This window comes from Podarcis erhardii (assembly GCF_964252035.2).
Source record: "Podarcis erhardii genome assembly, chromosome: 8".
Taxonomy (NCBI): Eukaryota; Metazoa; Chordata; class Lepidosauria; order Squamata; family Lacertidae; genus Podarcis; species Podarcis erhardii.
In genome coordinates, this window is record NC_138499.1 from 81,612,366 (window position 1) to 81,626,730 (window position 14,365).

Sequence of the window (14,365 nt, forward strand, 5' to 3'; positions counted from 1 at the left end):
TTCATTTCCCAATCTGTTGTTGATCAAAATTTTTTTATGTTTCCTTGCCACGTGTGTTTCTTGAAGACAGATGATGTCCAAATTTTTCCTTTTTAAATATTGTTCAATGGTATTTCTTTTCTTCTTATCATTCATCCCATTAATGTTCCAATTCCATAATTTCAATGCCATATTTTCTGATAATTAATTAAAAAATATAAAATTTTGTTCTAAATTTCTCTCTTTATAATTCCTCCTCCTTTTCTTCTTCCTCCTCCTCTTCTTCTTCTTCTTCTTCTTTCTCCTCCTCCTTTTCATCCGTCTCTCTATTCTTTTTATACTTTTCTTTTAGAAATTTTCCTCCCGCCGGGTCAATTCCTCCTACCGCACCTTCTTCCTCTTCCTCTTCTACCATCAATTCTTTGTAACGTCTCTGAAACTTACTTGTTTCTTCGGGACTTGTAAGTCTGTGTCTCTTGGCTTTATAAACAAAAGAAATCCCCTGAGGGAATTCCCATTTAAATTCAATCTTATTTTTCTTCAGAATTTGGACCAATGGTTTATATGGGTCTCTCCGTTTCAGCAATCTGACCGGTATGTCTTTAAAAATAATTATATAACTCATTTGGAGGTGATTCTCATCACTCCCAGCTGAGAAAGTAGTAACCAGAAATCATCTTCTTACCCCAAGAAACAGTAGAAGAAGAGATTAGTGATTTTGATTTTGACATTCAGGTGTTCCAGGTGCCATCTTGGATGTCCTTTAGACCTAGAGCTCAGCCACACTTCTGCTTGACTCATATTGTGTAATGATTATTTCCCCTGGGTTTGAGAACTTTCCTTTTTTTTCCATGGTGTTACCTTGCGAAATCTGCTCTTACCCTCTGAAATGAGGTTTGGCTAAGCAGAATCACTCTTCACTTTTTCTGTGCACCTGATAAGATCCAATTTTTGCAAGGAAAAGCCATGGAACAACGAGAAAAGCTCTCAGACCTGGAGGAATTAATTGTCGGGTGAGCCCTTAGTCACACTGATAGCATTGTTGTTTGCTGGTGTGGCATGTGGAGATGTGCGTTTAATCCAGACCAGTTGACTATGCTGTGTGTGTTCTGGGATGGAAACACCATGCAGATGGAAATAAGCTTGAAACTGTACCTTTTACGTAGACTGGTTAACCGGCTGCATTTGAATTGGCAGACCCAGGAACAAAAGTCAGAGAGGTGCTGATTAGGCTGCTGGAGAAGCTTCAAAGCAATGATTGATGACTGCTTCTACTTCTGTAGTCATCTTCACTTGGTTAATGAACAGAGCTGAGCCAAAGGCCAGCAGTTTTTGTTTTCTGCTCCTCATTAAGATCTTAGATTTGAAGGAAAACAGTCTACCACTCAGTCAAAGGGGTGTACTCCCACCTTGCAAACGTGCTGTTGAAATGGAGTTTGGAAACCACAGTGGTGTGGCTAGAAGACATTAGTACACTACAGTCCTTCAGAATATTATTGTCTTCAGCTCATTCAAATTACATTCCTGGGTTCTGTTTCATGTTGTTATTGGATGTTTGTTCAGTAAGACTTGGGTGCTCTCTTTGTGGTGAGCAGTATTCACACAAAAAAGAACACCATGTCTTGGACATACTGTTATGAGTTTGGGGTGTGACCCTGGATCCAGCAAGTGTTAGAATTTAATAAAGGCTTATAATTCTGGGAATACTCAGGCTAGCTCCCTGCTGAGGTGATACCCTGGGTGATGAGCTAATAAGGGGGATTAAGGGGCTCTGTGGGAGCAGGAGAAGACTTTGGCAATATTATACCCTGAGCAAGGAAAGGACACCCCCCCTCAATTCCCCCCCCCCTTATTTTAACAATAATTCCTTTTAGTACAGTTGCTTTTCAAATGGCTCTTCTTGGTAGGTACCTATATACCGTATTTTTCGCTCTATAAGATGCACCAGACCACAAGACGCACCTAGTTTTTGGAGGAGGAAAACAAGAAAAAAAAAAATTCTGAATCTCAGAAGCCAGAACAGCAAGAGGGATTGCTGCGCAGTGAAAGCAGCAATCCCTCTTGCTGTTCTGGCTTCTGGGATAGCTGCGCAGCCTGCATTCATTCCATAAGTGTGGTGTAGTGGTTAAGAGCAGTAGTCTCCTAATCTGGGGAACCGGGTTCGCGTCTCTGCTCCTCCACATGCAGCTGCTGGGTGACCTTGGGCCAGTCACACTTCTGTGAAGTCTCTCAGCCCCACTCGCCTCACAGAGTGTCTGTTGTGGGGGAGGAAGGCAAAGGAGAATGTTAGCCGCTTTGAGACTCCTGAAGTGGGGTGAAAGGTGGGATATCAAATCCAAACTCTTCTTCTTCTTCTTCTTCATAAGACACACACACATTTCCCCTTACTTTTTAGGAGGGAAAAAGTGAGTCTTATAGAGCAAAAAATACGGTAAGTACAGTGGTACCTTGGTTTTTGAATGTCTGTTGAAGAACATTTCAGTTTTTGAACACCATAAATGCTTCGGTTTTCGAACACACCTCAGAAGACGGCTTCCGCTGAGTGCAGGATCCTGAGGCCTAGCTGTCAGCTGTTGAGTCCTCGGTTTTCGAACGTTTCAGAACCCGAACGGTTTTCCAGAACACATTACATTCAAAAACCGAGGTACCACTGTATTATTATTATTATTATTATTATTATTATTATTATTTATTAATTATTATTTTGTGCCTCATCATCTTGGCACCCTATGTTGGGGAGCTGCCTGCACCATCTTAAATCCAGTGCTTGCAGTCTTGTAGCTTTAGGGTCACTAGTTCTTCATGGCTACAAGAGGGGCAAGCTGAGTTGTGCATGGGATTGGCTGCATGCAGCATCTGCCTGCCTCCATACTGCCTAGGGGGAACCTTGAGTTGCTTACCTCAGTTTATGCACCAATGGCAAACCTGTCCCTTTTTCCTGTGCGGGGAGGGACTGAATACAAGAATCAGTCGCCACCAATATATTCTCTTGACTTCTGGGTCCAATGAAACTGCTGGCTAAGAATCTGTTCCTATGTTGCAAATTCTTTTTCCCTGGCTGTTTCTGCTTCTTCTTCTCTTCTTTGGCCATCACTTGGAGCTGAGTAAGATTGTCTTCCGTAAACACGGTTTTAACAATGAGTCCGTAAGTGACTGTGGAGGCCAATTCTGGATCCACACGTCCTTCCACAGTGGGGACATTAGTTTCTGGGTGGGAGTTGATCACGGTGTGGATTTGCCAAGCGTGCCTTCCTCCTAGCACGTTTCTCCCTTGCATCCTGAGTTTGAGTGTCTTCAAAGCCCATGACACCTTTGGTAAAGGCTGTTCTCCAGCTGGAGTGCTCGCAGACCAGTGTTTCCCAGTTGTCAGTGTTTATACTACATTTTTTTCAGATTTCCCTTGAGACAGTCTTTAAACCTCTTTTATTGACCACCAGCATTACGCTTTCCATTTTTAAGTTCGGAATAGAGTAGTTGCTTTGGAAGTCGATAATCAGGCATCCGCACAACATGACCAGTCCAACAAAGTTGATGTTGAAGAATCATTGCTTCAACACTGGTGATCTTTGCTTCTTCCAGTACACTGATATTAGTTTGCCTGTCTTTCCAAGAGATGTGTAAAAATTTTTGGAGACACTGTTGATGGAATCTTTCGAGGAGTTGGAGATGGTGTTTATAAGTGGTCCATGTTTCACAAGCAGAATGTAAGGTTAGTAATACAATAGCTTTGTAAACAAGCACTTTAGTTTCCCTGTGAATGTCCCGGTCCTCAAAGACTCTGCACTTCAATCAGGAGAAAGCTGCACTCGCAGAGCTCAGGCGATGCTGGATTTCAGCATCAATGTTGGCCCTTGTGGAAAGATAACTGCCTAAGTAGAGGTGAACAACATTTTCCAATGTTGCACCATTGAGTTGGATTTGGGGTGCTGCAGAGGGGTTATTTTGTACTTGTTGGTGCAACACTTTGGTTTTTTGGATGTTGAGTGATAGGCAAAGCTTTTTGTAAGCTGCTGCAAAGATATTTAGGATGGTTTGGAGGTCATCTTCTGAGCGTGCGCACACTACGTTGTCATCAGCATACTGAAGCTCTATGACAAGTTACAGTAACCTTACTCTTTGCTTTCAGCCTGCTCAGATTGAAGAGCTTTCCATCTGTTCGATATATGATTTCTACGCTGGTGGGGAGTTTCCCTTCAACAAAGTGTAGGATGATGGTAATGAAAATAATGAATAGAGTTGGGGCAATAACACAACCCTGTTTAATACCTGATCCCACTGTGAATGGTTCACTTTGAGAGCCATTGTTATCTGCAATTGTTGTTGTCATATTATCATGGAGGAGCCAAATGATGTTTACAAATTTATCTGGGCAGCCAATTTTCAGAAGGACAGTCCACAAGGCATTACGATTTACAGTGTGGAAAGCCTTAGTCAGGTCAATAAACACCATTTACAGGGGTTGGGTTTGCACTCTGCATTTTTCTTGAAGCTGTTGAGCAGTGAAAATCATGTCCACTGTCCCCCTAGAAGGCCGAAAACCATTTTGGGATTCATGAAGGGTCACCTTGGATATTGTTACGAGATGGTTTGCTAAGATCCTTGCAAGAATTTTGCTGGCCGCAGCTAATAGAGAGATGCCTCAATAGTTTCCACAATCAGTTCTGTCACCATTTTTAAAGAGATTGATAATTTTGGCATCTATAAAGTCTGCTGGGATTTCTTCTCTTTCCCAGATTTTTTCGATGAGCTTGTGAAGTTGTTGTGTAAGTTCAATTCCGCCTACTTTGAAGATTTCGGCAGGTATCCCATCAGGTCCACTGGCTTTGTTGTTTTTCATTTGGTTAATAGCTGTACACAACTCTCCCAGATTTGGAGATACTGCAAGCTCATCTCTAATTTGTTTTTGCGGAATTTGTGAGAGGTCCTCAGCAGCTACGGGGGAGTTGCAGTTAAGGAGATGCTGGCAATGTTCTTTCTAGCACTGTGCAATAGCTTCTTTATCTTTTAGAAGTGTGATACCATCTGCTGAGTGTAGGGGGCATATGCCATGATTTATTGGCCCATAGATCGTCTTTGTGGCTTTAAAGAAACTCTGTTTATTATGAGTGTTGGCTAAGTGCTAGATCTCTTGAGCTTTTTTATCCACTAGGTATTTTTTAGTTCTCTGGTTCTTCTTTGAACCTCAGCCTTAGCGTTGGCATAGGTTTTTTTCTTAGTGACACAGTTTCTGTCTCTTTGCCAGATCTGAAAAGCCTTCCTTTTCTTGTCAATCATGCGTTCAATCTCACTGTCATCATTCTCATCAAACCACTCCAGGTGTTTCTTGGTTTGGTGTCCAATTGTTTGTTCACAGGCTGCAATAATGGATGTTTTTAGCTTTGTCCAGTGTACCTCAATGTTATCAGGGAATTCTGATAGCAGATGGTCCTTAAGAGTCGTTTGGAAACAATCCCGCCTAATGGGATCTTGAAGGGCTTGAGTGTTCATTTTGCGCCTTGGTTTCCTGATAGCCATTGTGGAGTGTATTAGTTGGAGATCTGTCCAGCAGTCATCGGTGCTTGTCATAGCTCTGGTAAGGAGCACATCATGGCAATCTTTAGCACGAACAATAACATAGTCTAAGAGGTGCCAGTGGTCTGAGACTGATGATGCCTCCATGAAGTTTTAAATTTATTTTTCTGTCGAAAGAGTGTGTTGGTAATAACAAGGTTATGCACTGCACATATTGTCAAAAGTAAGATTCCGTTCTGGTTGCTGTTGCCAACTCCTTCTTTCCCAATAGTCCTAGACCACAGATCGAAATCTCGCCCAACTCTTGCATTATAATCACCCAGGAGGATAATTTTATCTTCCTTAGGCGTCTCTGATAGGACGGTATCCAGCTGAGAATAAATTTTTTCTTTAATGTCTTCATCAGCATCCAGTGTTGGTGCATAAGCACTTATAATAGTAGCCTGTTGGTTTTTGGTGAGCTTTATTCGCAGGGTTGAGAGTCGCTCATTAATGTTGGTAGGGACTTCTGACAGGAGCTCACAAGGTCATTTTTGATAGTGAAGCCTACCCCATGTATTTGATGTTCTTGTTCAGATAGACCTTTCTATCTGAATGTGTAGCCTCCATTTTCTTCCTTCATTTGTCCCTCGCCTACTCTCCAAGTCTGTTGAAGCGCTGCAATATCGATGTTAAAATATCACAGCTCTCTTGCAATGATGGCAGTTCTGTGTTCAGGATGCTCGCTGTCTGTGTCATCTGACAAAGTCTGTATATTCCATGTTCCAAAGTTCAATTGTCTTTTATGACCGCTAGGTGGTGACCCCACTGGGCGCGGTAATCCAGTCAGGGAAAAAGGGAGGCAGACTATGTTTAGGGCACCTTTTCTAGCTCCTCCCCTTTTTGGGGTGAGCAGAGTGGATCCTAAAAAGGGCTGCTCAGTCATGGATACAGCTGCCAAGCTGCTCAACTGCCTCTTTCCTTGAGTCAGAACAACTGAATCTGTATCCACTGCCCATGTGCAGGTTCATGACTAGGGGCTTCCAGATTTCACGATCCTGCCCCTGTTACCATTTGTCAATCACCATGGGACTTTTGGGTTTTGGGTTGGGTTTTTGGAAGACGCCTGTGCATGAATTTGTTTTATGTGTGTAGATCAGTGCCCGCTGACCAACATACAGTCTTCGCAGTAGGGCATGAAGTAGTCATGAAGTAGTCACAACAAACCAGTAGATTCCTATCTGCTGCAGCCTTCATCCGCCTTCAAAGCCGTTGTAACATACCGCTTGTTATCATCCGCCTGTTCTGCCATTGAGGACTTCTTGGACCATTCTTTGTCTAGCTCCTTCCCTTTGACCTTACCGCCTTGGGTGAACCTGCTTGGAGTATGAGATTCCCAACGGCTTTGCTCACAAGGGTCATAGAAACATGCAAGCCCACTCACCACAACAAGGTGATGATCCAGCGAGTGGGTTTCTGCTTAACACCTGCATGACTTGGCAAACCTTTACCCTCCAGTTGGCTTTACCCCCCTGCATAGAAATGGAACACAATGAAATGGATGCATCGTTCCATTATGCAGCATTGCTGCTACTAACAGTTCTAGCAGGTTTGCTATCATACGCTTGCCTTTCCTTCTGTAAAGTGATCATGAACAGCACTGCCTACACATCGCTGTAACAATAACAAAATATAATAGATTCTATACAGAGAAATCTTCAAGTTTATCCGAAGCAGGGTGCTCTTAATAATGATATGACAAAGAAACTGAATACACATCACATTTTCAGAAATATCATTTTCGTTTATTGTTTGATGAAATATTGCAATCCTGTGTTGATTACTCTTTTTTTTAATGTGATCTTTTGTTAGCTGTACTCCATGCTCTCTTAAGACAAATTAGAGGTAGAAAAACTGACATGACACCCCGATTGTTGTGATTATAAAGCAGTTACTGTCACAGCTGTTTTCACACTTGCAATCTCTCAGCTCTAAAGACATCAGCTGATAGCCATGTGTAACATTTAAGTGCGAGTGTTAAGAAAAACTGAGAGTTAAAAAGCGGATTTAAGGGTAATTAAACTTTCTGCTTGTATCACCTGCACAGAGATGTGCTCAGTAGATGCCCTTATACTGAACAAAGTACTGCAGTTAAAACATGCTTCCTTGGCAAATCTCTGAGCTCATTTCAATGTGCTTGTGCTGAACTCTAATAAAGCTCACAGTTTGGGCCTGCACCAGGCAGTTATACTAGATTTATATTTGTTGCATGAGTACATTAAACATGAACACTGTAATGTATATAGCAGCCTTTCCACTTTTGAGGCCTCCCCTGAATGAGATTTGGCAGGAAAGACTTAAAACCTTTCCAATGAACAGATCAGGGTTCTTCCAATGGTTGCCCCAAGGAGATGTGTCAATCAGTACATGTGCTTGTTCACCTTTTAAGACAGGCTTCCTCAACCTCAGTCCTCCGGATGTTTTAAGACTACAATTCCCATCATCCCTAACCACTGGTCCTGTTAGCTAGGGATCATGGGAGTTGTAAGCCAAAAACATCTGGAGGGCTGAGGTTGAGGAAGCCTGTTTTAAGATACATATGACCTTTTTTGTTAACCATTAAATTTTACATAATTTGCCTCTTTTCCCTGTCTCCAGCCAATCCATGGCATTAGGATGAGAAATGCATGAATGACAGGCTCCTTCTCGCTCTTCAAAGGTGGAGCAGGAGGAGCATGTCGGGACAATGGCTTTGCTTATTCCTAGGTCTCTGCTTGTGGACCTTTGAACCATATACTGTATTCAGAATGCACAGAGCACAAGTCTTCCTGCCTGTTAAGACATTTTTGGCTCTGCTTTGGTCTTCTTCCAGCAGTTCTTATTGCAGAGGAAGGAGTTGGTTTGCATGCTTTGCACAACCATCATCTCTTGTCACTGAACAGCTGATGGGCAGGAAAGAACCCAGAAGACTGATGTAAATTCACCTGCTGTGTGTATCTGGCCCACTGGCTGGGGATTCCCCATCCTTTTTTAATAGTTATGTAGAACATGTCTGAGTATTGAGAGGTGCAACTTGTCATGAAAAGCAGAGGGAAATTTGCTTTCTGTTTCCTTCACAAAGAGCTTCGCCAAGGTTTGTTTACCACCTCTGCCATCCAAACAAGCCACTTCAAATTGCCCCCAGTAACTCTTTACACGTTGCCAAGTCCTCACATGCCCTTTGGACGAGCAATTTTCCATATATTTCTGCTTCAGCATTGTTATTCTTTCCTGTCTTTTGCTTTTTGATCCTGGCTGAAGGATCATTCCAGAAAATTACAGAATAGTGTGTTTCATTAATAGCATTAATTGTATGGGCCGAAAGGCATAGGTGTAACATAAAGATTATGGAGTAAAATTCGGCTAATTAGTGAATGGATGGTTTGGCATTTTCACTAGTGTCAGTGGAAGTGTATATAAGATTTTTAAAATAGAGAAAATGAAGTAGAAACAGAAAATTGCAAAATTCCTTTCCCATATAGAGACTTTAGCTCTTCTCTTGACAGCTTAGGATATTTGGTAAGAAATACTTGTCACTCATGTCTAAAGCTGGGTAATTTCACATCATGGGACTTTTGTCTTAGGGAAGAATTGAAGTTAGGAAGTAACCATGTTTTTTGTTCAGTTTTTTTCTTGTCTGTAAATGAAATGAAATAATTTTAAAAGCTCGCTTGAATAAGTTGCTAATTTGTTAACAGGGTGACAAAGGATTGGTGGCAGCTAATTACATTGCATTTTTCACCGAGACACACATTTGATCATAAAATATTAAAAACACAATCTGGAATGTTTTCTCCAATATTTTATTTCTGAGCTGCTTTTTTTGTTTTGACAAAACATCTCAAAGAGGTTTTTAAGAAAGGAAAATTCGTACCTCTGGTGCGGAACATGTCATGCTCCTTCTGGGTTCGTTTGTCCACCTTTGGTCCCCACCCTGCACTCTGCTCTCACCTGTGGTTCCTAGAAGCTGTCAGCATACGACAATGGCCACATCCTGGAACGACTAGCTGGCTAAACCAGGTGAGGGCAGACATTGGGTCTCAAATCCTTGGTGAGTTAGGGGCTCTGGTGGATTGAGTGGATGAGACCAAAAGTGGGTCCAATGGTAAAGAAGGAAGTTTCTGCATGTGCTGTACAGGGAAGTGAGGGGTAGATGGGGCTCACTAACCTGGGAAGGAAGGAGGAAATATCTGCTGCCTTGTGAGTTATCACTGGGAGAAGAAAAGGGGAAGGAATAAACCCTACACAAATCCTAGCAGCTGGTGTTCTGACAGTAGAACATTGGCTATCTAGTTCTGTCTGTAAACCCTTAATTGTTCAACACATGTCTTTACCTCCTTCAAAACAAGCAATTTCTTATCCTTTCTACTCCAAATTCATCAAGGACCATCCTCAAACTTACTTTTCACACTCTGCCAAGTATTGTCTCAGTCCACTGAACCATTTTCTAACCAGAAGCCATAAAACCTACTGGCCCTCACAATTTCTCATAATAATGGCAGAATGTGATTTGGCCAACTCACTCTTAACACAGAGGCATGCCTGTGACCCTATAATTCTGATGTATTTAGAATAGCAATGGGAAAGTTTCAAATTATAGAGAACTATAATTAGAGCATTCTGCCTGTTGGAATCCTCTAATTATGAAATGTTTAGTGGCTCGGAAATGCTGCAAGCGGCAGGATGGATAATGGGTAGAATACAGGGGAGTGAAGGAAGTACTGACTGCTAATCTCCACTGTCTGAACAATGTAGTCTAGATGCATCTTGATTTGGAACTGCTAGCTAGTGCAAATATTTGGCATTAGGACAAAGCTCCAATACCTTTAATAGGAAACCCAGAATTCCAGTCGTATATCAATTCGTTTCATATCATTCTATTGCAAGAAACTTGGGAGGAGAGTGAAATTGTCATAAATGGATTCGACCTTCTATCTCTTCCAGCTTGCCCCTCCCAGAAAGGAGGACGGCCGAAAGGTGGCCCATTACATTCGGCTTCACAGTCCAAGTTTCTGGCCCCATATTTATCGAGAATTGCTGACAGATTTCAGGAAGCCCAAATAATATACTTATTAAACGACGAAGACACAAGTAGATCCCTTGCAGTCGCTAGATACCTGATTAATGTCTTATTTCAAAAGAGAGAAATGGATCACTGTATGACTCTGACAGCTTAGCTAAACTTAAGAACCATCAATAAGTGCCAGAACTAAGACGCATATCCCCCAAAATCTGAGGGATTTGAATTGCGGTTTACATAGAGGGAGCTTATTGTGTATAGTGTTTACTTAATTGAAGTAAAATTGGTTTTATATGGGTGTTTTAACTTGGAACTGTGTAAATTGTATTGTTTATGGATAAATTTTGATGTATTGTTTTAGATATGGGCCAATGGCCGTAATAAATCAAACTAACTAACTAACTAACTTAGTGGCTCGGAAATGCTGCAAGCGGCAGGATGGATAATGGGTAGAATACAGGGGAGTGAAGGAAGTACTGACTGCTAATCTCTACTGTCTGAACAATGTAGTCTAGATGCATCTTGATTTGGAACTGCTAGCTAGTGCAAATATTTGGCATTAGGACAAAGCTCCAATACCTTTAATAGGAAACTTTGGAAGGTTTGGAGCTCTTCTCACCTCCTAACCAAATTAAGTGCATCCCAGTTCACAAGTCATTTGCTAATTGCAAACTGAAATTATATAAAATAAAAACATTCCTTCCAGTAGCACTTTAGAGACCAACTAAGTTTGTTATTGGCATGAGCTTTCATGTGCATGCACTTCTTCAGATACCAAATTATATATTACATGTGACTCTTTAGAAAAAGAAGTCTTAAAATGCTATTAGTATTTAGAAATTTTAATAATAAATAATAATAAATTTTTATTTGTATCCTGCCCTCCCCAGCCGAAGCTGGGCTCAGGGTGGCTAACAACAATAAAATAATACAACATTCTAAAATCATTTCATTATAAAATTAATTCAAATCAAATTAATGGCAACCATTGGGCTAGAGTTCTGTGAAGATTGCCAAAGGAGGGAGTCAGGCTGTGCCCTGGCCAAAGGCCTGGTGGAACAGCTCTGTCTTGCAGGCCCTGCGGAAAGATGTCAAGTCCCGCAGGGCCCTAGTCTCTTGTGACAGAGCGTTCTACCAGATCGGAGCCACAGCCGAAAAAGCCCCGGCTCTGGTTGAGTCCAGCCTAACCTCTCTGTGGCCTGGGACCTCCAAGATGTTTTTGTTTGAAGACCGTAATCTTTCATAACACACACACACACACACACACCATATATATATATTTTGCAGATTATTAGATTAAGCTGATATTTTTTTAAATGGTTTTTGTTTTTCAGCTTTCCTTCGCAGCAACGACACCAGAGTTAGCTGATAAGAAAAAGTATCCTTATTTCTTCCGGACAGTGCCATCCGATAACGCTGTGAACCCTGCAATTCTGAAGTTGCTCAAACACTACAAATGGAAAAGGGTGGGGACTTTGACCCAAGACATACAAAGATTTTCCGAGGTAAGATCTGCTTAAATTCTTGTACTAGAAACTGGCTGCGAAAGTTGCATGTTTTTGCATGTGGTGGCGAGTTGAGATACTTGTACAGTAGTGCCCCGCAAGACGAATGCCTCGCAAGACGGAAAACCCGCTAGACGAAAGGGTTTTCCGTTTTGGAGGTGCTTCGCAAAACGAATTTCCTATGGGCTTGCTTCGCAAGACGAAAATGTCTTGCGAGTTCCTGCGGGTTTTTTTTCCTTTCCCCCTCCTTTTTCTAAGCCGCTTATCTGCTTATCTGCTAAGCCGCTAAGCTGCTAAAAGCCGCTAATAGCGCTAATCCGCTAAGCCGTCAATGGGCTTGCTTCGCAAGACGAAAAAACCGCTAGACGAAGAGACTCGTGGAACGGATTAATTTCGTCTTGCGAGGCACCACTGTATTTCAAAGAAGCATTTCAGTGGGTGCTGGCTCAAAGTGGCAGAAGTCACTTCAAGCGTTGTCACTTCAGGATCATCTCACTTCAGAATAAGAGAAGCACTGTTGGGTCAAACCAAAGTCCTACCTAGTCCAGTACCCTGTGTCCCACACTGACCAACAACATGATCACAAGGAAGGCGTGAGTGCAGCAATAGCAGTCTTCCTTTGTTGTTCAGATGAGATTTTTCTGTACTAGGTTGGTTAGAAGATACTTGGGTGTGAGAGGGGCAGCCAAGCTCAGGTTCACATGAATAAGTCTTGACTTTCCAAGGGTTAGGTTATGAACAAGGATTATCCCGCAAAGCAGATGCATAATCAGACACAAATAGCATTGTTGAAAGGCTTGTTCTGATTGGGTCAAGAGTCTAGTGAGAAGAGTTGGGAAAGAGTGCAGAGGCAAAGGTCAGGCTGCCCTATGCCTCTTCTCTCAGAACAGAGTCTGAGGTTGCGATTTCTGGTTTAACCCTTTCTATTCCTGACACCTGGACATATTAGCAAGAACTCTGTACAATTCCCATATTGCTTTCCTTTCTAAGTCAGAAGGGACGTGGGTGGCGCTGTGGGTTAAACCACAGAGCCTAGGACTTGCCAATCAGAAGGTTGGCGGTTCGAATCCCCTTGACAGGGTGAGCTCCCATTGCTTGGTCCCTCCTCCTGCCAACCTAGCAGTTCGAAAGCACGTCAAAGTGCAAGTAGATAAATAGGTACCGCTCCGGCGGAAAGGTAAACGGCGTTTCCATGCGCTGCTCTGGTTTGCCAGAATCAGCTTAATCATGCTGGCCACATGACTTGGAAGCTGTACGCCGGCTCCCTCGACCAATAAAGCGAGATGAGTGCCGCAACCCCAGAGTCGTCCACGACTGGACCTAATGGTCAGGGGTCCCTTTACCTTTATTCTAAGTCAGAGCATGGATCTCATTATGTCAGTGCTTTGAGTCAGGAGTTCAAAGGAGACTTTATGCAGTTTGTGTGAACCCTTCCACCTGTCCCTGCAATGTGAGCTTGTATGAGCCCAGCATTCAAGCTCACATGCAAGAGGGCTTGAATAATAGGGAAAAGCATTGTATGAACTGGTTCTGATAAATTTAGCTTTCTGTACTTCTAGTCCTAAGACAAAAGGCTGTGTTGGTGTGAAATGTGTGAAGCTATAATAAGATAGGTATCTCGTAGGCTTTCTTCCCACAGTGTTGAATAGTCTGCAAACTTTTCGAGTCAAATGTGATTTTCACTTTTGAGGGGGGCGTTCCCGGAGTAATCTATATGACCCAATACCCTAATAGATGCAAATAAATATACAGCTATTTCTGTGCACAGTTATAATTATTATTTATTAAATGTCAATGTTAAATTTCAATGTATTATTCATTAAATGTCAATGTGCTCTTCATCTGAAGATCACAGGGCAATTGTACAATACAAAAACACACAAAAATGCATACCATAATAACAAGCAAAGACAATAATTAGCCAAAGTCCTGGGAGAAGAGGAATGTTTTTGCCTGGAACCTCTCAGGTGAGTCTCCCTAGGGAGAGAATTCCATAAACGGCAATCGAGGGAAGAAAGAGCTAGGTGGAGTTTGAAGTGCTGGATTACCTGCATACAGACAACCTTGTCATGTGATAGGTGTGATGGTTCTGGGGACTGGATTTCCTCCACACTTGCTCTCAGAATTATTCCTTGCCAACGTCTAGCATGAAAAAACAAGTGTCAAACAGTGGCACCAAACTCAGCCTAGCTATCATTATCTAGTTCCTCCAGCCCAGACAGATGGGGTTTGTTCTCCTTCTCATTCCTATTTTAAAGTTACCTATACTGTAGTTAGGACGCGGGTGGTGCTGTGGTCTAAACCACAGAGCCTAGGGCTTGCCGATCAGAAG

General features: G+C 42.2%; 1 protein-coding gene across 1 annotated transcript in view; it reads left to right on the forward strand.

The window, feature by feature from the left end:
- GABBR2 (gamma-aminobutyric acid type B receptor subunit 2) overlaps positions 1-14,365 on the forward strand; it is a 301,965-nt gene that overhangs the window by 72,250 nt on the left and 215,350 nt on the right. The window contains exon 3 of the mRNA XM_081872653.1: positions 11,863-12,033. Within this exon, the coding sequence (XP_081728779.1) occupies positions 11,863-12,033 (171 nt within the window). The remainder of the gene's footprint in view (positions 1-11,862; positions 12,034-14,365) is intronic.